The 24485-nt window shown below is 40.3% G+C and overlaps 1 protein-coding gene across 7 annotated transcripts in view; it reads left to right on the forward strand.

The window, feature by feature from the left end:
- KLF12 (KLF transcription factor 12) overlaps positions 1-24485 on the forward strand; it is a 234289-nt gene that overhangs the window by 130830 nt on the left and 78974 nt on the right. For 5 of the 7 annotated variants that reach the window (XR_008509169.1, XM_036379110.2, XM_036379134.2 and 2 more), the window contains exon 4: positions 11859-12405. Coding sequence is in view for 6 of the 7 variants with exons in the window: in XM_036379110.2 (XP_036235003.1) it covers positions 11859-12405 (547 nt within the window). In the remaining variant the exon portion in view is untranslated. The remainder of the gene's footprint in view (positions 1-11858; positions 12406-24485) is intronic. The other 2 variants (XM_036379126.2, XM_054518578.1) reach the window with 1 other exon arrangement.

Genomic DNA, 24485 nt, shown 5'->3' on the forward strand with positions numbered 1-24485 from the left:
TTCAGTGATAAAAGAATCCCAAAACCCAAGTGTGAATTCCCCTGTTTAATTTGTAATATATTAGAAGCTGTCACTACTAATTAGCACTGTAAAATAGCTTGAGCATAAGACCCACATTCAACAAGAGTACTAGTGACTGTGTCTCAGAAGAAGCAGAATTTTGAGTGTTTGAATGTATGAGTGTTTGAGTATTTGTTTGAATGCCTATTCAGAGATGTATTTGGTGTGCTCATCTCCATTTTGCCAAGCATGGTATTTATGGTTACTGGAAAAAAAGAGTGATTGAATCTATACTTTTTTTAGGTTACCTCATGCACCTCTCCCAAAGTAAGCAAGCACACTGAGTTTGCAAGTTTTCCTTCTGAAGCAGAGCAGCAAGGCAGCACACATGTAGGGATCAGCTCTTGCAGTTTAAACTATTGCACTCCCCAAAAGTCAGGAAGAGTATTTGGGAATGCTTAGTACCCTTGGATCCTTCCCCTTTGTACAGAATGTTGTTTTGTTAACAAAGGAAGGGGTGAGGAAGAGGCAAGGAGAGAGGATTTAGGTCAACAAAAAACTTTGGGAATTCATTTCAAATGCACTAGCTGGTTATAATCAGTAAAGAAATAACAAAAGAGATCAGAAGATACCTGATGTGTTCTTTACCTAAAGTTTAAATGGGTCAATGTGTATCATTAACAATGGTTCATTCTAATATTTACTTCTCCCTCTCTTCCTTTATTTTAAAATAGAAACTTCTACTTTGAAGTAAAACTAATTATTCTGTTGAAAAATAATTTGTGCACCAAAATAAAAGCTTCCTTTTTTCCTTTTACGTTTCGTCCATGTTTTCTTTTCACAAGCAAGGGAAATAGCTTGTGTCTGGTTGCCCCTGTCACCATGGGTAGCATATAAGGAGTTTTCTTTAAGTTGAAATGTATATCTCTGAGGGGGGGTTCAAGAGCGTTATTTTGCCTGAAGTTTAGTTTTAAGTGTCTAATATGGCATTTTTATATGCATTACTTGTTATCAAAACCCAATTGTTTTGTCTCTAACAAAATTTAATTTTAGGTATAGTAATATATTCTGAAGTTGATCTAAGAGTTGGAAATGAAGAGTTAATAAGCAGCTATTACAAACACCTTTGAAAGTTAATTTTTTTCTGTTTAAAAGCAATTAGTTCTTCAGAGCCAACTTGAAGTGATGTCATCCATAAGTAATAACATGATGATCATAGTTTTGTATTAACTCTGCTCTGAGAAAAACAAGTAAATACCCAGTTTCTTCTGATGTGTAATAATATCACTGTACTATTGTTGGCTATTAAAAAATAATTAGTTTGAGTTCACTTTAGTTCAGTTGCTAAGATATTTATTGTTTTAAGATTAAAAGTATAATGAAATATTGAGTGTGGAATATTGAGTTGTCTCAGATTTCAGAGGTGAGCTTTTCAAATAATGAAAGTTGTTACAGATACACATTGCAGGCTTTACTTTAGAGCAGAAGTATTCTGAATAATGGTACTTTGTTTTATGCTATTTTTATTCAGCCCTTAAAAGTCAGAAAGAATAAAATAATATAAAGAGGGTTTCATAGTTAGAATGCATTTAATTTTATACCGAGTATTACAATGTTTTAGCTCTACTGTTACAGCTCTAAATTTGATATTGTAGTATGAGAAAATCTCTAGAGATTCTTCCCTACATTTCTCCTTCTGTAAAGTGGAAGTGTAGTCTATGTTATCTACATGTAAACGAGATTTCTGAAGACTAAAAATTTTACAGTAATCAGTAAGTGATTATTATTGTCATAGGATAAGAACTGAACCAAGGAAATCTTCATGGTCAGCTCCAGAGTATTGCATTAAATGGTCTGTACTGGAGTGTTTGTCTGCTGGTCCATGTGTGCTATCAGTGGGTTGTCCATCTCATTATCCACATGTTGTTCTACTTAGTCTTTAACTGTAAACTTTTTATAAAGGCTCAAAGTAGGTGCGCAGAGAGGGCTTGTTTTTTAGTCTCAGTTTCTTCTCCTATAATAATACGTACTGTGATGTACCAGGACAGTGAATTGAGTCAAAATCCAGTCCAGAGGCATTAGGAATTAATTTTCCAAATATACATATTCATAGTTTATATGACTGTTTGCTTTAAGGGTAAAAAGTCAGAAATAGCCATCCCAATTCTACTTTTCCAAAAGCCATGCTAAAAGAACATTGGTGAGCCTAAGCTGAAGCAGTCTGCCTTTGGGCAGTGTTGGTCTGCCTTTGGGAGGAGGGCTGTCTCTGCTAGTTTTGCTCAGACCCTTAGTGGACCATTCCTGCAATATGCATTTCTTGTCTTCATTTTCTGTGGACGAGTGTCACAGAGGGACAGGATGTTTCACCAGCAGGTTTCTGGGATGCCTGCTGACAGCAGAGGAATGGTGAACCTCAGCAGTTTCAGGTCCCAGGCACTGGTGGGGCATTTTGCTTTACTGGGCACAAGCCTTTTTGTGTGGTCACTCCAAGCTTGACTTGCCTGCCTCCTCTTCTCCAGGCTGGCACATGCCCTAGCATCTGGCCAACCCCTGCAGCCTTTCCAGCCAACCCCTCACCCAGAGGGATGAGCACCATCTCCTTCCCACCCTCATCTTCAACTTGTAGGCCTCCCTGTTGGATCTGAGGTGACATCAGGTGACTTAATGCTTTCTGTAGCATTTAAAGTGCATGATTTCTTTAATTTACAGACTCACTTGACATGACCCCTTGGAGCCTGGGTCCCGTTACTGGTAGTATCCCAGCCTTCCTGACCAAGACTTACCATATAACTTTCCCCTTTCAGACAGTTCCCGACCCAATCTCTGCATTTTGTCTGCCTCTGTAGGTATTTTTTTCTAGCCAGTGTTATTATTTTCATGAATTTGTCTGGTTTTCCTTCCTTGAGGTCAGCTCATGTCCACCTCAATGCTGCCTGCTCCCAGAGGAAGGGCGGCAGTGGGAAGCAGGCAAGGATTCCAAGGGGCTTAATGAGGCAGACTGCTTTCACCCAGGTTAAAGAGCTTGGAGTAGAGCTACCCACGCTTGGAGGTTGAGAGGTTTTGGATATACAAACTCAGGCCATGTTCCCTCAGTAGCAGTGAACAGTACCAGCTATGTTTGTTTTACTAGGACCAGCAATAAGTTTGAGGAACAGACCACAGAAAGTGTTAGTTTTAGTAAAACTTGAAATATTTTCTCTCTGGAGTGAACACTTGTTTTTTAAGCCACTGAAAGGGTAAATTTCAGTCAGACCTAACTGTACCTATCTCTGTGCCATCTATTTATTTTACTGGAGAAATGTCGACACTGAGTGCAGCCTCAGCTGGGAGGTCAGAAGAACAAAATTAATTTAAACTTCAGCTTGAAGGATAGTAAACAGAAGGAGGTTCATTTGGCAAGATGAATTCTTCTGGTGGAAATTAAGATGAACAATGACAAGCAAGGAAAGACATGGAGAAGCTCAGTTGCAGAGGGTGGATGACACACTAGATGAGAGTTTCAGGCATGGCACCTCCGTCACCACTACCTACGTGTCCAGTAGGTGCACAGGTACTGAAGCAGTTAACAGAGACCCTCATGCCTCGGAGCAAGCCTGAGTAATGAGGAATGATTTAAAGGAGCACTGCACAGTCTTTTGTGACTTTTCCACATCAGCCCTATTTACCAGGTGCACAGAGCCCAGCTCAAAGGCTGATTTGGTCATGGCTGAGTTTTGCCTGAACTCAGTGACAGCTTGAGGTGGTTAAAGGGTACAAATAATAGTTTCCTGCATTATTTGTCATAGTCCTTTTTGCTAATATGCTTATGAATATTTCTGAGTAAAGTGCAGGGTAAGAAAATGTATACCAAAACTTGGCATCAAAATCTTAACTTAAAAAATTGTTGACTGCAAATTTTTTTTCAGGCTTTCAATGTTTTCATTGTAAGCTGGGGGGAAGGGTTAGAAGGGGAGCTGCTAGGTGATTGTATGAATTCTTGTTGTCTAGAATTTTACAAACTAAGTTTTTTTAAAATCCCCTAAATTGAATTGGGGTAATATAATATTTTTCCTGGTATTTTACCTTCCCTTTACCAGCTATTTATGGATCTACCATTTATTCAGAAATTATTTTCACATCAGAAATGGATCAGTACAAGGAATACAAGTATATTGCCAATATTCTTGTTATGCTTAAGCAAGTAATAATCCAAGCATTGCACTTGTATTAGATTTGTTTCTCTTCAAGACTTGTGTCATAGCAATGAGCATTAATTTGTTTCTTTCAATGACTTCTTCCTTTGACAGCATCTAGTACACTTGTCAATGTAAGTAAAACATCTAAGCTGAACATCTAGTGTTCCAAATGTGTTCATGATTTAGGGAACAAGGTTTTGTTACAGTTTTGTTGCTTATCAAAAATATCACAGCAGGCCCATGTAGAATTTGAGGTACTGAGAATTTGTCCAGATTTTCAAGATATGGATCTTTTTTACATTTAACATACTAGATACTACAGGGTCAGATTAGTTTGTTTGGTCTATAATCACTCATTTTCCTTCTGTCCTGTTATAGAAATCCTTGGATTAACCTGTCAGTTTTGGGACAGGAGAGTTGGATGCAAAGTAATGTTAACGCTTATGTTTTTGCAAACATATTATTTTAAAAAAAGTCATTTCATGTTAGATGTATTTGCACTTACTGTTAAACGTGTTTAAAAATTAATGCTGTTTGCATAGGGATCTCCTTTCATTTTGAAGCATGTGTGCTCAGTCCTAATTTGAAGTGTTACTACAAGTTGCAGCATGTGGTACTTTTTTTAATGTTGAAGTAGTTGTGGAATAACATCCTAGTGTCACTGATCAGAAAAAGTTAGAAGATAGTGTTGACAGCCTTGGAGCTTGAATTCTGCTTGTGTGTTTATGAATGGTTGATTTGCATTTGGTCTCCTCATTTCTTAGGTAATTCTCTTTTTATTTTGGAGCATTCTCTGTAGATTCTACACATTTAACAACGCTCAGCTAACAAGGCCACCTGTGCCTCATAGGATATGCTATGGGAGTTTCTTTAGCCACTTCAGACTCACAAAGAGAATATAAATACTATTTTTAGGCCTTGAGGGTTGGAAACCTCCACTTTTAAATCAAACTTCCAAGTGTTATGCAGAGATAATGATACATTAAGTGAATCATGAGTATTTTAAAGTGGATATCTCTCAGTCTCTACTGTTAAATGATTTCCAGTTTGGTTAAATGCATTTTCATGGAGCCTTTTTTTATTTTAATAATTCCTTGACTTTACCCTCTGCCTTTCTCAGCACGGTTGCTGCTTTTATAAAAGCTTCCATATGAGTCATTGTGACAGAGTCTGAGTCAACCTTACTTGGCAGTGCCATCTTTTGGGGTTCTCTTTTCTTGCCTGGAACAAAATTTAACCTTGACCCTGAGCAACTATTTGTTGAAAACTGACAGTAAGGCACATTTTAATGTGTGCTTCCAGAAATAAAGCAAAATGATCTCGTTGTCTTTCATTTTGCCCTCTTCTTCAGCATCACCTCCTGTGTTTCTCCAATGCGTCCAAGCTGAGCAGTTCTGTGAGCCTGGAAAAGCCTACAGGAGCAGCCTTGAGCAAAAAGGCAGAAATGCCTGTTCTCTTGGTGGCTTTAGCATGTGGAAACAAAATTTTAAGTATTTTGCTCTGTTTTAGTTTTCAGCTGTGTGTGTGTTTGTCCTTCTGCCTTTATACAGCTGTCTGTCACTGCTGTACTGGTGCATCCTTCATGTATAGATTAATAATAATAGCCTCATCTCAAATTGAGCATAGTTGAGTCTTGGATGTGTCATCTTTTCAGAGAGATAGCAGAGTGTTTAAAGTAGAGCTTGTTCAGTTCATATTTTTGCAGATTGTATTACTTTTTTTTCTGAGAGTATTTTGTTGCTTTGGTTCAAGTGAGGATTTTCAGGCAGAAGTGAATATTGTGAAAGTAATTTCCCATGCTGGGAAGGGGTTTTGAAAAACATCTCTTCCTGTAACTTCAAAGAGAATTCACTCCTAGATTAGCAAAATAAGCCCTCCAAGTAAAGCTCTGGGTACTTCAGCCACAACCTACACGGCTTTTTGAAGTGCCCAGGCTGGTACTTACCCTAGCTAGCTGCAGCCTCTGTGCTCGTCAATTGCCCACAAGGTGGAGTAGGACAAGACCTGACATAGGCAGATATATTTCATGGCCAGCACCTACAGAACTGCAGTTTCAGGGGCATGAACTTTCTACCATATCTCGAGAAAGATAAGAAAAATATTCCATTTTAATTTTAAAAGCAAACTGTGTGGAGCACACCATGTTCTAAACCCAATCCACCTGCTCATCTCATGGTATCAGAGTTGTAAGCACATCTGTGTGCTATGCAAAAGCAAAATGACTCCTTCTACAGCAAGTGGGTTTTGTAATTTAAAATGTGTTGGTTTTCATTGACTGTGAAGTGTTAGAAAATCTTTGACCTGCACAGTATTTCTGATTATTAAGGTTTCACCCTCCAGGCATCATGACCAGAGCTGAAAGCTGCTCTTGCTGGTCACACGTTGTGCACTGCCTGCCCAGGAGAAGCTGCATGCTTGCACTGCTGAGCCTTGGCGTTTTGGTGCTGCAGTGGCAATAACGGGGTTAAAATTGTGGCGAGCTTTTCAGATAGAGTATGATTTTTCTTATCTCAGTCTTCTTTAACACTGACAAAACAAAATCATCTTGTCTAAAATTGCTCCTGCTGGAGCAGAATGAGGTGGGAGAGCATAATGAAAACCAAGAAGGGGTTTTGTGTGATTTTGACTGAAGAGTTAAACGCTTAGCAATTTATTTTTTAACTTCCTGTCCTCAAAGCTAGCTTATTTTATAAACGCTAAATTTAGTGTGTTCTGTTTCCGTCATCAAGGACAGCTTTTTTGGTATGCTTTCTTACAAAATGTTTGACCTTGGGAGATTGCTGCCAGAAAGGAAGACACTTCAAAAGCTGACAGCTGATTGTTGAAGGTTTGTAAACTCTGTTGTGTGGATCAGTTGTGTGGGCTCAGTAGAAGTCCGCAAAGGCTTAAAGACTCACCGTGGCTTAGTGCCCTGTGAAGCTGGTGAACTGCAAGGAGGTGTCATGATGAGCTGCTGACAACAAAATGATTTTTGCTTTTTCTCTGGTTTTAACCTCAGCTGTGTGGAAACTGTGAGCTCTTCATGGCTTCTTTAGGGTAGGACACAGTGCTAATATACAGAGGAGTTGCCATGAGTAGAGTAAGAGTAGATTTAAAAGGGGCTGTTGCAAAATTTCCTTACAAATTAAGAGGAGGTGGAATTCAGGGGGCTGGAAGGAAGATGAAGAACTGTGCAGGAAAGGATGGCTGCCCAACAGATAGGATGTTACCAGCCACGGTGTCACTGTGTTTTGCTCCAGGTATTGTGGCTGTTTGCGAGGTAGACTGGTTGTTTTTCCTTAACAGTCTGGGAAGAAGGAGTAAGGAATGCTTTTTTATTCAGCCAAAAAAATCTTTGTGAATAGGGAAATCACGTGTTATGTTCCTGGTGGTATTTATTAATGGCAAGCTAATGAAACAGAGGACTGCAGAGAATACTGGTGTACAGCTTTAAAAGGGCAGACACAAAAAGCATGAGCCAAGAGCATTGATTAATAGAGGCTGCAGCTTTATTAAAAAGCCTTTTCTAGCAGAGAGCCATCCTTACCTGCTTTCCAATTCTGGCTCAGCCTGGATTGGAGTGGATATTGAACAGCTAAGGATACAACAGCAATGTTGCTGAGATTTGCTTCCAAGTCCCAGCTGGTGGCAGGGCTGAAGCTGTCCCTCTCCATTGTACCAGTGGGCTGAGCAGTGAGATGAAGGAGGCCACGTGGAGATGTAACCCCTCATGTTGTGTTTCCATGGTCTGGGCTGGTGTCCAGGGCAGCCCACTGAATTACAGGGACCTTAGGATGAACCCTTTCTAAGCCACCAAATGTTCTGAAAGCTGCCAAACTCTCAGCAACAGAGTTTAGACTGCTAAAACCAAAATGAAGTTTGCAAAACCAACACAGATGCTTTTGGGAGCCAGAAAGGAAAAGCCTGCTTCAGATGCCCAAAGTAGCAATCTTCTGAGCCCACACCACCACCACAAGAAGCCCAGTTCACTAGATGAGAATGGAAAGACAGAGAGACAGAAGAAATCTATTTGTTTCCCTTCCAGTGAGCTGACAGAGTGGCCAAAGGTACACTGAATATCGCAGCCACAGCTTTACTATCTTCTCAGCTGGAAAATATGTAGTTCCATTAGTTAAAACTAACAACAACACTCAGTGTCTAGGAAAATGAACAGGTATTTCTCAGTTAATAACATTAGTGGGAGATGCTAAGTAATAGTGTTCTGAGAATTCAGCCATTCCTTTTGGCTTCCTTGCTGCTCTTCTTCCCGTAGTTCCTCATTCTGGAATAGCTGTCATTATTGGGAGAAGTTTACTTATACCATTCATTTTCAGAAAATAATGATAAATTTAATGTTCCAAGTTTTGGTTCACATACTGATTAGAGTTTTGGCAACTTAGATAAAATCTGAGGTCATGGAGGAGCATATACCACTTTGTAGCTCACTGTAAGGGAGTGTAAGTGTTGGAGCAGATCTCTTTGTTTACCACCAGCAGAAGAAAATACAGCACTTGCTTACAATTTTTGTCTTAAATATGAGACATACAACCTGTTTTGACAAGGATCTTGCTGGTTTTTGTAATGTCAGCTGACATCAGTCACATCCTGAATTCACCAAACAAAGGGCATCCTTAGTCTTAGAGTTTTGTCAGGGAAAGGCAGCTATGGAAGGGCTTGCCAGTTGGCATCCTGTTTGGAGAAATTCATGAAGGGATTGTAAAGGTTTCGAGATTTGTTTCACTGCTGAAGACTGAAATAATAATATCAACTGCATTACCATAGTACATAGAGACTGTGTGACCCCTCCAGCAGCTCTGGACAAGAAGAGAGTACCCAGGGAATGATATAGGGAATGTAAGGAATGTACAAACAAAAGTAAATGTAGAAGAGTTGTTAAAAGAGAGTGATTTGTTGGATAGTCTGAAGTTACATCTTACTTTTTTCCTGAATTCCCAAAGGAGTAGGTGTAATTACTGTAGTGAAACAAAGGTCTGTTCTTAGCACAACTTAGAAAAGTCGTGACCTGTGCTTGTCTCAAAGACCATTAACTCTATCCATGGAACAAATACTTTGTGTGATGTCAGCTACAGGAGGATTTGGGGCTCTTTACTCTTCTTGTGAGGGACCTAGTGCTGCTTGCTGCAAAGCCAGGTAGGGCTTTGGGGCAGATGCACCCTGTTTGGCAATAGCTTCTGAGATCCCTTGTGTTCAGTCCCTTGTGTTCAGTCCCTTGTGGCAGTGGGTCAGCCTGATATCTGCCTCTGGCACCCAGGGAAAACCTGAAGTAAAGAAACATAGGATTTCTTGCATGATGGATTTATCTACACTGTGGATAGAGCTGGTGGTTCACGCTGCTTCTAGATGACATTTGTGTGGCCGTGTGCATGAGGGGATCCCTCATCTCTCTTGCACAAGCTGATGCCATTTATCCCTCTCCTCTCAAACATTTAAGATAGGAGATGCTGCCTTGGTCTTATGAGGGTTCAGGTGCAGGTGTCCCTCTCCACTTTGCCTTTGCTCTGGTGCCTGTCTGTTGAGTTCAGCAAGACCAGTCTGTCTGCCCAAGTGCATGTAGGTGAGACTTGTCAAGATCTGACAAATTACTTCCTGTGCCATCTATGTTTATGGCTTTGTCTTTATGAGGCATGGTGGGGGGGTCACATTATGGACATCAGCCAGGATAAGGTGTTTCAGAGGAAGTTACCAGGAATCATCACCTGACAATTACAGGCAGGTTTGCCTTCTTGAGGAAGAGCTTTACGTAGCCTTGTCACTCATGGCTGGTTATGTGCTTTGAAAGGTAACCTGTTCTTCACTTTGTGTTCTTTTTAGCAGAATTTCCCATTGTCTTTATGAAAAGGGATATCTTGCTTTTGTTACTTGTATTACAACAGAATAGCCTGCTATCCAGGGTTCAGGTGAATCCATTATTTAGATGGTGGTCCCTTTATTTTAAGTTGATTTGTGTATGAACAGAGGAAGAGAACATCCCAGAGATGTTCTTGCTTTCAGATGGGGGGGAATGTCAGATCTGAGAACCATCTAAATCAGCTGAATAGATGAGATCTACTAGAACATCTCATCTTTCAGCATGCCAGGAATAATATCCAGTTAGGTCCTTATTACTGCAGTTTTCAATATAAATGTTTGTATTTTCCTTTTTTCAACAGAATTTCATTCTCTGTTGAGGCTTGACTCTGACTCAAAACAAGGAAGTCTTTTCTTGGAAATATTTAATGTAGTTGATTATAAAAACCCCAAAGGGAATTCATAGCTTGATTGATTGTTAGTTTATTGACAGTAGATGCATTAAAATATTTCTAGCTTAAATATTTCTGACTTAATATTTTTCGATACTTTGTAACTACTGTAATCTAGAGATGAAGTTAATGCATTTAGAGCTGCTTAAGTCTGTACAGGGAATAATTGTTTTGGGTCAAGTGAGGTTTGAAGGAGCAGTGTTTTGTGTTGAGGTTGGGGTTTGGTTCTACACTGTGTGACTGCCTGTCTGTAGAGAAGCTCTGCTGCAGTGCAGTGCCATGGAATTCCATAGCTAGGGAGCTGAGAGCTTGCTTTGCCTTAGACCAGATTATCGATGGGCTTTTCCATTCTTGCTCTGCCTGGTGAAAATTACTTGAAAAAACATCATTAAAGACTGGTTATTAATGATGTACTGTCAAAATGGAAAGATATATCAAATGAACTTCTCTAGGGATCTGTCTTTGGTCTAGCATTATTCAAAAATTCTATTAACTTCTTTGATGACAGAAATAAGGGAAAAACTATAAAAATAGCAGACGGCACCGATCTAGAATAAATTTAGTCCAACCAGCTTTGAAAGAATTAATCTAAAGCATAAAATTATTTTGTGAAGTGAGGAAAATTGTTCTCAATTAGTATGGAAATAATAATAATAATAACAATGGGGAAGGCTGTTTAATGGGCTAGTTCAGAATAATGAATTGCTGTAACCATTGCTCAGTCTGACAGGGCAGTCGTACAAATGCTTGGCTCTGTACTGACCTGTAAGTTCATTACTAATGAGCATTCAGAATGCAGAAGTCAAACATAGAACTGAAGGACTGAGAGTAGCATAAGGCACCTTCTGAAATCTGTTGTAAACACAACTTCAAAGATCACTGTAAAAAGCAAATGGGTACTAAGGCTTGTCCTTTTAAAGCAGACATGACAGAAAGAAACAGCCAGGTCTGCCTAGTCTAGAAGAAGGTAGACAAGTAGGGGGAAATTACAGTCTTGGAGCATGCAGAAAGTTGTTTGAGAAATGGTGATAACCATTTTTTCTTCATGTCTGAGTGATGATGACACAAGGAAGTAATGCTGTGGTTTAAAATTTGATGTTGGGAAAAAATGTTCTGTCAATATAAATAGTTTTTACTGCTGAAGATGCTGAAAGTTTTGTCATTGGTGACTTTGCATAGTGCAAAGAAGCAGGATGATTTTGTACTGTTAATCCTGACACTTTCTAAGGAATGGGAGTAGAATTTTTATTCTTTTTAATACTCTATTCAAATAGAACATGCTTGTGCTTTCTAACATGATTTGTACTTTAAAATTATGAGCTGACCCAAGAAAAGGGACTAAGTTCTGTGGCTTTCAGATCAAGTTGTGCGGTGTGCATTAGCAATTGGGTGTGCAAGTCATCTTTAGCCACATGTGTAACTATGTCCCTTTGTTCTTCCTCAGCAGTCTCCAAAAGTCCACAACTACCCAGATATGGATGCTGTACCCTTGTTACTAAACAACATGAAGGCCGACCCCACGGAGGATTCATTATCTACAGACCATTTCCAAACACAGACTGAACCAGTGGACTTGTCAATAAACAAAGCCAGGTCGTCCCCTACAGCAGCTTCATCTTCCCCGGTTTCCATGACAGCATCAGCCTCCTCCCCTTCCTCTACTTCTACTTCTTCTTCTTCCAGTCGGCCAGCTTCATCCCCCACAGTAATAACATCAGTCTCCTCAGCAGCATCTGTACCGTCAGTATTAACTCCAGGTCCTCTTGTGGCCTCTGCATCTGGTGTTGGAGGCCAGCAGTTTTTGCACATTATCCATCCAGTACCACCTTCAAGTCCCATGAACTTGCAGTCCAACAAAATGAGTCACGTGCACCGTATCCCCGTGGTGGTACAGTCGGTACCTGTTGTCTATACAGCTGTGAGATCACCTGGGAATATGAACAACACTATAGTAGTACCACTGTTGGAGGATGGGAGAAGCCATGTCAAAGGTAAGGTGGACCCAGTTTTGTGCATCTGTGGCATCTCTGAAACTGGTCTTGTATGAGAAAAACATAATGACAATTGTAAAGTTGTTAGTTTCCATACGTACTGTGTTGTTGCTGAAAAGACGTACAAGTTACACAATTTGCAGGAACCTTTAAAAATCTTATCCCAGATGATCTTTAAAGTAAATAAGATTTTAAATGAAGTTTGGGTTTAGCAGTGGTGTTAGATGCTCAGACAACTTGTGGCAGGTTCTGTCCTGAGAGAAATAAGTCCTCCCCAGAGGCTGAAGAAGTAGGAGAATGGAAAAAATGTCAGTGTATGATATTTATGACAATATATAAAACATCATAGATGAACATGGAAAACTCACCAGGTGTTTCAGATTTAGCAAGGAGGAGGAATGTCAGAGGGATTGTTCCCCAGCAAGGAGAAAGCAATCATCAGGCTCTAGGAATGTGTGAAGGAAAGGCTTGTGGACCAAAGAGCATTAGCAGATGCAGAGAAGTAGGTTTTACTAAGCTTAAGGAGTGGCAGTGCAATACTTTGAATTAGGTTTCTTCTTCCAGATTAAACAGGAGAAGGGAAGGAAGCCACCCAGAGTGTTTATGTTGGGAATGAGTTTTACAGACACAGGACCCAAGAGGCACAGAGAGGTGTGAAGGGAGGAAGAGGCACATGTCAGAAGGACAGATACACTCTTGAGGTCTCCAAAGAACACAGAAAGGGGAGCTGGAAAGCAAGAAAGAGTGAGAACCCAACAGTTACCGAGGGAGCAAAAGCTTGTTAGGGATAGTGAGATGATGGGTGGAGTAAGGAAAGAAAAAACAGATGTGCCCAGAAACTTTGAAAGCACAGCTTTAAAGGGGGCATTAGTGACAGATATGGGAATATGAGGAAAGGATTGAGATACTCATTTCAAGGCTCATTGCACGTGAGTGAATAAAATAGGGTAATTTTCTCTTGAAATGAGGTATTGCTTGAGGCAGAAAGGAAGGGTATTGACAGATAACCTTACTTTGGGGCTTATGAGACTGCAGGACATTTAGTCTTATAATACCTCTTGTGTTCCTAACTGCATAGTGAACAGGTCTCAACAACTTGTTTCTTACCTCTCGTGTGTTTTTCATGAACTGGCAACTGTGTGTTATTGTACAGGCCTACAGTGATGGGTCATTCAGATGTTTAGGGGCATCCTCTTGTGTATTAGTCTGTGACTCTCCTACTGTTCCCTCACTACCCAAAGGGGGACTGCCCTCTCAGTAGGCTTGGACATGGGAAATGAACTCATTGTTGATCTGAGTCTAGTTTTAAGCCTCAAAATTATAGTTTAAGTTTTATTGCTCTTCATACAGTGATGTAATTTTAGCCCTTTGTGCCTTTCTGTCAATAAATTATGAATAAAACTAGGACTTTGTACCATGTAGTCTAGGAAAAAAAACCCCAAACAAACAGAAAAAGGAAAGTTTTAGTCTGTATTTTGATTTTGGCGCATCAAGGTGGACCTAACCATGAGCTAATTGAGAAATTTTCCTGTTTGTTTTCTTTTCAAAGGTGCTAGTTGGCTGTGGTAGTAGTCTCCTCTGTAGGAAGCACCTCCTGATCTTGTAAAACTGGAAATTCACTACCCCAGTTTCATCAACAAAATTCCAGAATTTAATGTGCTGTAGGGATTTCAGCCCATGCCCTCTATGCCTCCAGACCTGCCCTGACAATATGGCCTTTGTGCTCTAATTGGTAGAGGTCATTAGCCATTAGCCCCTGCATCATCTATTAATGCACAGTTAAACTAAAAGAAGGTATTAACAGTTCTTCAGTTTATTAATTTTTTCTCATGAGTTGTACTCATTTTGTTGTCCTTAATTCTTTTGATTAAGAAGTTCAGTATAATTTAAATAAATACAATAGAAGTAAATTGGGCAGCAATCCACTCTAGGTAGTAATCTTTTATCAGCTTTTGCTGGAGTGTTTTTCATTCTTTAGTGCAAAACAATATAAATAATTCAATGCAGTTATATTGCACAAATTAACCAAGTAAATTAGTTTAATATGTGTGCAGACTAAATTCTCTTCAATAATCAGCTCTTGTGCTGATAACAAAAAATAAATGTACACAGATCCTAACCGGACATTGTTGCCAAATTGAATTACTTCCTAATCCTCTAGTAGCTGATGGACAAATGCAGGTTTGGAGTCATCTAGACTCACAGCTTTCATCTTCTACATGAATGCTGCTAATTTTCAGAAACAGAAAAATATGCACACTGAAACAGTTGATCCACAGAGAGCATCAGCAGCATAATCCCTGTGTTATTGCTGCATTGGTGCTAATTCAGAGACAATGTTGATGATCCAGGAGTGCCAGTTGGGAAGCACTTAAAGTTATGTTTTGCATGACCCTTTATCTAAGCCCTTTTCACACAATTGAGACTAAGGCACTTTCCTGAAAAGAGGTATTTTTAATATGAAAATTACATCAGACCTGAGCTCAGGCATCTCCTGTTTTTCTAGGTTTCAGGTGCTGAGGGGAGCAAATACAAGAAAGAGGGCACAGAGAAAAGCTTTTTCCTTGTAATTCCCAATTTTATTTTTCTCATGTTGAATTGTCCTCTTCCTTCCAGGTTTGACTAGAACCATTTAATTTTTAGGTTTTTTTGCAAAATCTTCTCAGGCTGTCACCATCTCTCTAATACGGTCTCCAGGTGTTTTGCACAGGTGGCTTTCTGCTTTCCCTGATGCCTCCCAGACCTCCTTTCTCTCTCTCTCTCTCACTCTCAGACAAAACTCTCCTGGTGCCTGCTTTTTTAGGCAGTTCAAGCAAATAGTTCTTTCTTCATGTTCTGTTTGAATATTCTCTTCCCTCTGGCACAAGAAGTGGCTACTTTGTCTTCTGTTTCCCTGTCTTTTTCTATTTCTCTAGTTTTTCTAGTCCTTCCCATCTTGCTGACTGCTCTTTGAGTGCCACTTTCAGCAGCTCTGCTTCATCTCCCCCTCCTTTTCTGTTAATATTTCTAACCTATACTGTCATCTCCTCCTCCGCCTCTGCGCATCGTTCTCCACGGTGCCATTCATCATGGCGTTCTTTGTCTCACCATCCTTCAGAAGAGTCTCAGATCTCCTTTTCTGCCTCCCAGTTTGCTGTTTATTTCTGCTGTCTATCCTGCCTCCTCTCTCCCTTTTTTTCTTTTTGGTTGCAAGGTTTCTTTTTGTTTTGAAGACACGTAGCCCTTGTATATACAAGGTGCTAGCAGCATCCTGTCAGGTCCTGTGCCCTGTGCTACACCCCAAGGCGGGCAATGGGACACAGGGCTGTCATGCTGCAAAACCACCCTTATGTCAGAGTGATGTGCTTTTGCAGGATTAAAAACCTAATCTAAATCAAAATCAGGATTGGTGCATTTTTTAGGAAGTTATTAACAATGCTTAATTAGAAGGTAGTTAGAGAACACTGTTTTTGGTGTCGGTAATACATCACTTACCATTTACAAATCTTAGTAAATTCCTACAAGTTGCTAACACCACAACACTCAGCTATGAGCACGCACGCACAGTTATGTACAGACCCCCCTGTTGACCAGGCACCTTCCTGCCCCTATGCACCCAATGGGGAGGACACACTCAAGGGTGATCCCCAGAGCAGTGGGGTCTCTTGCAGCCCCCACAGCACCAGCCCGGCTGTGCAAGTTGCCCTCTACAACCTTCTCCTCTCATTATTTCATACACATAAACCAGAGAAATGAACTAGGGCTGTTGGGCACGCAGGGGAAGGGAACCAGGCACAAGTCCCCATGGACACCAGACACCTCGTGTGCCCTGTGCCACCCCCACACCATGGCAGACTCAAAGTTCACTTCCTTCAGTGGTCACTGCTGTTGTCACAGCCTTAAAAGGTGCTTGGACGTTTTTTGTCTGTAAAGATTAGGTGTTTATTGTAGACATTATTGTACATTGAAATATTCCATGAAACAGTATTATAGTCCCAGAAAAGCTTTTTCCTTGCTTTTTTTGCTCCCTGTTTAGCAATGGTAAGCATTGCTAAAAGTTTAATTAGAGGCCCAGCAGGTAGCAGCACCTATAGATAAGACTGCCTGATGGTTTCCCTTAAAACCCAATCTTCAGTTGCTCCAAGTCTGTCTGTTTGTAAACCATTGAGACTATTTCCCATACTGCATATCTGCCTCAAGCTATTTCTGTGTTTTCTCTTATTTTTCTTCCTTTAAGAGGAAATTTTCCAGAAGAAAAACTACTCACTCTTCCTGAGACTTAGCATAGAGGAAAAAAATGTAGCATTTTCTATGTTGAAAATGTTTATTCCAGCTTTTTTTTTTCCTTTTTTTTTTTTTTTTGTGAAAAACTAGAACCTCAGTGTTTTTAATTACATGAACCTCATGCTTGGTTTGGACCATTGTTCTTTGCTTTCAGCAGATATCCATGAATACTACTGGCAAATCATGTCCCTCTAGCAGCAGGTTTTGCCAAATACAATATCCTTGAAAATTGTTTTCTGTAGTTCAGAGGAGTTAATGCTTCATTGAAGAGCCTTTTAGACGCTCCTTCCTGATAATGGTGGATGAAGGGCTGGTGCAACTTTGATATTTCCAGAGTTCTGGAATCAAATTTATGGATTCACATTCTTATGAGTTTTTATGTTTTCAGAGGGCACAATCACTTGCAAAATTCACCAGTCAGAACATTATAAATTTAAACTTGCCAACTGAACTTTGTCTGCTTCTCTTGTACATAAACAGCTGTTACGACATGGTCTTGGACCTTTTTTATGTTGTATCTATATGTAGACCTGGCAAAAATACACCGTTTTTTTCTTTTCACAGTTTGCACTGTTTTGCATATTCCTCACTGTGGATATAGTAATAAGTAGTAAATGCAGTATCTTTTGCTGCAGATTTTTTGTGACTTCAAACAGGTAGTACCATTAGATTACATTATCCACTGCCCTTACTGTTTTTTAAAGTACAGCCTGTTATTTCTGCCTACTGTAAAGTTTATTTTGCAAAAATAAATGCAATTTGCAGTTAAAAGATAGAAACTAAGATGTTCCATATGTTTAGAGGTCAGATTATATGGTCTGTTTGTATAAGTTATGCTATGGGAGAGACATTTAATTAAAATCAGTAGTGTTGCCTTTTTTGTTTCATGTGGAGTGATTATCCTTTCTGCATTTTAGTAGACAGTTATTTTGGATTTGAGTTGCATTGAGGCTGGGAGTTTCTACTTTAGCTGCCATTATTTTGTTGTTATTCCAAAGATCTTCTGTGGCTGTCTGTATTCAGCCTGTCCACCTCCCCTGCTGCTGCCCCCCAGAATGTTGGCTCTGTCTCCTCCTGTTTGGTTGGTTCAGCTGGAAGAAACACTCCTGGTTCTGGGAAAGCAGGAACAGGTTGGTAGTGGCTTGGCAGGAAGAGAGGCAGGCAGAGGAGAGGCTTGTCTTCACGGTGGGACCTGTGCTCCTGAAGATGGTGCACTTTATTTAAGAGCTAGAGTAAACAGTAGTTTTTGCCAGAGTGGAGAGTTAAAACACAGACTGTAAGTTACCACACAGACACTGTGGTATTTGAAACCAAGGAGGTTGATTTAAGACAAAACAGATTAGTTTAACTATAGAGACTTCCCTAAATAGTCTTCCAGTTAAATTTCCAGAAAAGTGCTACTTCTAATGATTCACTAGTGACATACTTGGGTTCTTTCACTGTAGAAGTAAATGCTCTTTTAAGATTCATCAATATGATTTGTTCATGTTGATGTTCATTGTTCGTTTTCAGCTAGGAGGGATTTGAGGAAGGGAATGAGGAACAGGCATACTCCAACTTGATTTGCGAACCCAGCATAAGCGGGATGAGTAAATATCTTTTGACATATCCTGAGTCCCTGCACCTTTTGGAAGCTGTTAGTTCCTTCTCTTCCACGCCAAGAATGCCTCTGGCCCTTCAGTTCTGTATTCTCACCAGGGCTGAGCTTTGATCTGCTTGCTTTTATTCCATGAATTTGGATCCAGCAGAAACACATGCCTAAAACTTCTCATTTATTTTCTCTCTGCCTTGGGTTTTATTGTGCCTTGGACCAACCTGCTGGAAGCTTCCTGATGTCTAAAATATCTCTGGCCTGTTGCAGTGTGTAAGTTGCAGTCTGCTACCATTGTGTAGTAGTTTCACAGTATTTTATCTAATATTAAATACATTCTGTCCTTATTATTTTCCTTGTTTACTTTTGATGATAGAGTATTTGTATATTGGATGCTCAGCGAGACATAAATCTCAGTAGTCTTAGCAGTTTCCTTTTTTGTGTAGATGAGGTCTTCTGGCATTGAAATAGCTTAGAAAGAGAAAAGTCCTTTGTTTAAAAAATGGGTTTGTATTTTTATGTATACAACCCAATGACAGAGATGCTTAAGTATGTGCATATATTACATCCATGCGATCCCTCTTACCTCTGTATTTCTCCATATAGCTATTATTTTACAGGTTTATTGCAAATTACTTGACTGTTGAAATGATTTTAAATATTGCCTTTGATTGGATCATAGCAATTAATATTCTCTGCTAGATTAGTTACACTGTGCATTTCAGTGCCAGTTCCCATTCTCTGTGAACCATAACCACGGTAGGTGCAGTTAACTGCTAAAGCCATATAGTCCCATAAAATCTTAATAAAATCTGAAAACTGTGGAGTATGGGTAATCTTGCTATAAATGGTAATAAAAATTACCCCTGTAGACTCTATATTCTGACCATTACGTTCATGGATACTGCTGCTTTGTACATAAAGTTTTATGAAATAAATCGACCAATTCTGCTGCCCCTACCAAGCACCAAGCTGTTTTGATCAAAAATCTGATTGGTACACTCAGAGCATTTTTCCAATGCATAAAGCATTTATAACGAACTTTAAACAGGAAGAAAAATGTTGTATATGTGCTTTATATAGTATGAACCAGCTTAGGAGAAGGAAATCGTGAATAGCGTCATTCACGTGCGTGCATTTGGTAGTCTGTAAAGACACACTTTTGTTTCCTAGAATGCATTAAATAAACTTGAGTACAACACAGTCTCTGAGGTCATAATTTTAAGTAGTTCCTGTACATCTGCATCTAGAAGTGTTGCTTCCAGCATTAGAAATGCATAGTGATGTCTGTTGCAATCTTTTTTGATGCTTTCCTGCTAAGTCCATGCTGGTGTCCTGTTCTCTAAAAAAATTTCGAAGAAGGGGGATGTTCAATTGTTTCAAACATCAAACTGTGCTATGAGGCTGACTTCCACAGTTGTAAAACCCATTTTCCAGGAGTAACCAAGAAGGATGGAGATGATTTCCTTCTGCTTGGTGTTAGATCCACCCCAATGCATTTGTTATCAGAGACATTTGAGACAGTTTCAATTTAAGAAAGAGCAGAAGACTTGCTCTTGGTCAGGAGCTTTCTTAGCTTTCTTGCAATATTTTAGATATTGAACTGTGCTGTGTGCCAAAATTAAGGGTCCAAAGTTATGCTTTAGGCACTGCAGTATTCATAACTGCAGTGTTTCTGATGCTGGCAGATTAATTGTGTAATGAGCTAAAACATGAGTGCCATACCGTTTTCTTAGCCATATTTTCCATTTCCATCCTTCTAGGAGTTTGGCAGCAAATGTCTGTTTTTACTTCAATCCTTCATGCTCTGCAGACACAGGGTCACACATGTGTAACAGCAGTAGTAATGAGATTCTTGTTAATGTTAATTTTGACATGCAGGGTAGTATTTTGTTTTCCGTTCCTAATGGAAGTAAGTGAAAAGCATTACGTGCAGCTGGAGACAGTCTTTAATCTATTGTATGCTAACATGGACTGAAATCAACCAGAGAGGAGCTTACTGGAAACATCAAAGGTGACCCTTTCTGGCTTATTGAGCCATGTTTCTGCTTCGTTTAAACTTCCATCACCATAAAAATCTGTGGCTGCGTTTGCAAGACCAAACCCATCCCCAGGCGTGATCTGGCAAGGCTGGAGGGGCCTCGCCACCATCCAGGCTGATGTCTCAGCTAGCACAGGTCTTGGTGTCACTGCCCACTGCAGAGCCGTGTAACCCTGCTTCTGACAGGCAAGTCCTAGTGGTTGAATGGCAGGGCCAGTTGGAAATCCCATCATGAACAATCATTTTGATTAGCAGGTTGATAAGGCATCCTTCAGAGAGAGCAGGGTGGGGAGTTTAAAATGTGAAACAACGGCAAGCAAACTCTGAATTTGGAAATCCTTTCAAAGAGCAGAAACAGATTTTTAATTATTTTAAGAGAGTGACAGTGATTCTTACTGTGGTGTGCTGTGTTGGCAAACCTACATGTGGGAAAGTTTACAAAGTTATTAGCTCAGAAGTTAAGTAAGTGCAGAAAGCTGAGTTTTTAATCTGAAGTGAGACAGAGGTATTTCAGGATGCTGAAATTTTCTCTCTGCTTTCATACCAGCAAGCATCATCTCACAGAGTCATTTCAACATCAGTTAATTACTGTGTGGCTTAGCTATAAATTGAGGCAGAACTCCTAATGGTTACTTAGTTTTCTCCTGCTCTTAAATATTTCATTCCTCTTTAGCCCAAGGGTCTCATGTTTGCCCTTAAATCAAAGATAGGATGTAGACATAAAATTATTTCTAGTGGATGTTCATGAACCTAATGATGGGATGAGTTTTCATCCCTCTCACTCACAGGAATTTTGACTAGGGAAAGTAAATCAGGTTGCAGTAACTGACAACTGCCAGTGGTGACAGCAGCGTTGCGGTGTATGGCCCTTTTCATGCCACCTGCAGGCATCCAGGTGCAGGGCCTCTGACAGTGCTTGGCTTTGTCTGACCACAGCAGAGCACTTGGGTGTATCCCTGATTAATCACTGAAAAAAAGCAAAGATGTTAGGATATACCTGGCTGAAACCCAGGTGTGACAGACAGGGAGAAAATTTTTCTACCATCTTGGTATCAGCAGCACATGTGTGAAAAGGGGGAGGAGGGATGCTGGGCTCTTGTCAGCCTGCAGTGATTTAAGTCCACAATCCCTTCCTTCCCAGGAGTTTCCAGAATGTGGGCGGGCAGGAGCACCAGTTTAGGGAATGAAGAGGGAAAAAAGTCCCCTGATAGTGTGGCTGTGGGCTCAGGTTATTCCCCTGGGGAGGTGGAGGCTTGATCCTGTTCCAAGGGGTTCATCTGCCCTTAGCAACCGACAAGCTGGATCCTTCCCAGAGATTGTGCTTCTGTGACATGGCTAATCCTGTACCATGTCAAAACCAATGCAGCCGTGTGCCAGAAAGCACAAATGTATGCAGTGCTCATTAAAAAGCTCCTATGCAAGTTTAAATCTCTTCCAGCATTGTAGAACAGGCAATTTTGTCCTCAGAAGCAGGATCAGGTATTGTCTGACCCCACAGCCAGAATAAATTTTAAAGCCCCAAACTGTTCAGTTTGACAGAAATAGAAGCAAGCTTATATCTGATGCAGATCAGGCTTTTTCCTACTAGCAACTGGCAGCTGGCAGATACAATATTAATGATGACAGACTTAAGTTGTGTAGTATTTACTGGCTGCTATGTGCTTTATGTGTGATCTATTTGCACATCTTCACTTAAAACAAGTGCAGGAAGTGAATTTGCTCTCTGTAGTGCCCAGAGGGAAGCTCCTTTTTGGTACAGTTTGGCAAAGTGGCATTGAGAAGTGATTGCATGTATTTGTGTGCATCATGAGCAATTCTTTCTACTTTTCTTAGCAAAAAAGGATCATTGTTTCTTGAGGCTAACAAGGATGGGAAGCAACGTGGCTGCTTGCAGCCTTCAGCACTTGCAGACGTTCTTAACTCCTCTGGCTCACCAGTCTATTCAGCATGGAGAGCTAACAGCTTGCTTCTGTACCTCCTGTGCATTCATTCAATGGCACCTTTGTCCCATGAAAGCAGCAGTCTCTGACTGGTTTCTTTTTGCTTGCCTCGCCTTAACCTCATTCACACTTCACAAAACCACCAGATAGCTCTGTTGGACAAATCTTGCCTTTCAAGAGGCATAGCAAGGGCAAGAAAACCAGTTAAGGTTTATTAATTAATGTGTCTGCCTGTGTTTGGGAGGACTTGATTCAGTGACCCAGACAAGTCCCTTCTGGACCCATGGTCCTGAGTTCAAGGAAGAGTTTGGTTGTTAGAGCAAGGTAAAGCATGAAGGGAGGTTAAAATGCATTGGCTTTTTGTGGGCTTTCCTCCACCTTGCTTGCCAGTTGCATTCTGTTACTCACTTATCCTCCACCTTTTTTATCTCATTTGCTAAACTATCTCTTGCCTGCATCTCTTCATCCTCTCCTGTTTGATGTTCATTAGGCCAGTAATTACTTCTAATTCAGTCCTTATGAACTGAGGCTGGTATTCATAAACCTTGGTGCCAGGAGTTTGACAGTTGTTCTTAGATGTCCAAGACAAAATCAGAGCTGTTGACATAAGTAGGAGTCATGAACTCCTGATGTGTAACAGTCCTGTGCTGCAGTTTGCACACTGCAGAGAGTGGTGAGGAGGAGATATCTGTTAGGCTTTTGGCCAGTTGGTTATTCACATGGCTCATTTCAGGGAGGAGAGTTGCATTAAAGGCTGTTTTCCCCTAGCAGCTGCAGCCATGCTGATGAGAAAACAGGCCAGTTTGCACCAGCTGGCAGCAGCAAGACTCAGCCTCCTGGTCAGTCACCTCGGCTCCCCAGTGCCTCGGCCACCCACGGCTGCGAGCTGGAAGGATGTGGCAAACGAAGAGAGAGACAAAAAAGGATGTATATGTGGACTGACATAAAAAGTAAGGGAATAATCCCAAGAGCATTGTTTTATTTACTTACAATCTTTAGTTAGGTTTTCTGCAAATATATAGCAGTGCTTGAAATACCTGCCTTTGAATTTACCCACTAATACATTTCCATTCCTCACCTTTTGTCCTCTCCATACTTATGTGTGGCAGCACCTCATTATATGCTCAAGCACTGGTGCCTGATGCGGCCAGCTGTACCCAGTGAGTACAGTAAATTGTCCCTGGGTGAAAAAGTAAAATGCTGCTCGCAACTTTGTGTCTGTGCTAGAAGTGTACAGAGTAGGACTTACCAAGCAGAAACAAGGAGAAGGTAATTGAGAGCTTTGATCCTGGCACATGCCTGTAGTAATCTAAAATCAATACCAGATGTCATAGGAGTCTCATTAATATCTTGAGAGCCAGCAATCTGCAGTAATAATGAAACAACATCTCTTACAAAGAACGAAAGTATGTAAGATTGTTCATGCACATTTATACCATCTCTTTTTATGTAGGTGTATTCACGCTTAAGTGATCAGAATTCACGTTTAAGAACTGTATTACAGACTCAGCTATGTAACAACTTCCATCATTTCAAGTTAGGTTTAGTTTCTGAGCTACTTACTTAACACCTTTGCTGTAGTGCAAGTCACATTAAACCTCAGTTAACATACATAGCTTTTTTGCTACAATTTTTAGTTCTGTGGACAAATAGCTAGCTCTCACAAGTGCATCACTTGTAGCACATTTAAATATTGGGCAGATACAAGCATAACTTTTTGTAATGAAATTCACTTTAAGGGGGAAATAAAAGCTTTTCTCAGAAGGTAGTAAGGCAGTGGAGCAGGGTGCCCAGAGAAGCTGTGGATGCCCCATCCCTGGAAGTATTTAAGGCCAGGTTGGATGAGGCTCTGAGCAACTGGGTCTAGTGGATGGCATCTCTGCCCATGGCAGGGGGACTGGAACTAGATCATCTTTTTAAGGTCCCCACAAACCTACGCCTTTCTGTGATTCTATGAAAAGAATGTAATCTTTTCTAGATTTAGAATTAATGAAATACATAGTAATAAACTCATTCTTTTAAGAAGAAGCATTAGGGAGCAAGGCAGGAATGGCACTTCTTTCAAAATAGTTTTCTGGGGCTAAATCAGCTGACTAGGTGGTTCAGTTGCTTTTAAATAAAGTACTAGATTATCCCTAGTGCTCAGGTTGAGGTTACACATTGAATATCATCATGTGTAAGTTGTGATTTTAAGAAGCATGGTCAGAAAGGTGCTCATTCTGCCTAAAACAATTGAATGTTTCAA

The sequence above is a fragment of the Molothrus ater genome, chromosome 2, assembly GCF_012460135.2.
Source record: "Molothrus ater isolate BHLD 08-10-18 breed brown headed cowbird chromosome 2, BPBGC_Mater_1.1, whole genome shotgun sequence".
Classification (NCBI taxonomy): domain Eukaryota; kingdom Metazoa; phylum Chordata; class Aves; order Passeriformes; family Icteridae; genus Molothrus; species Molothrus ater.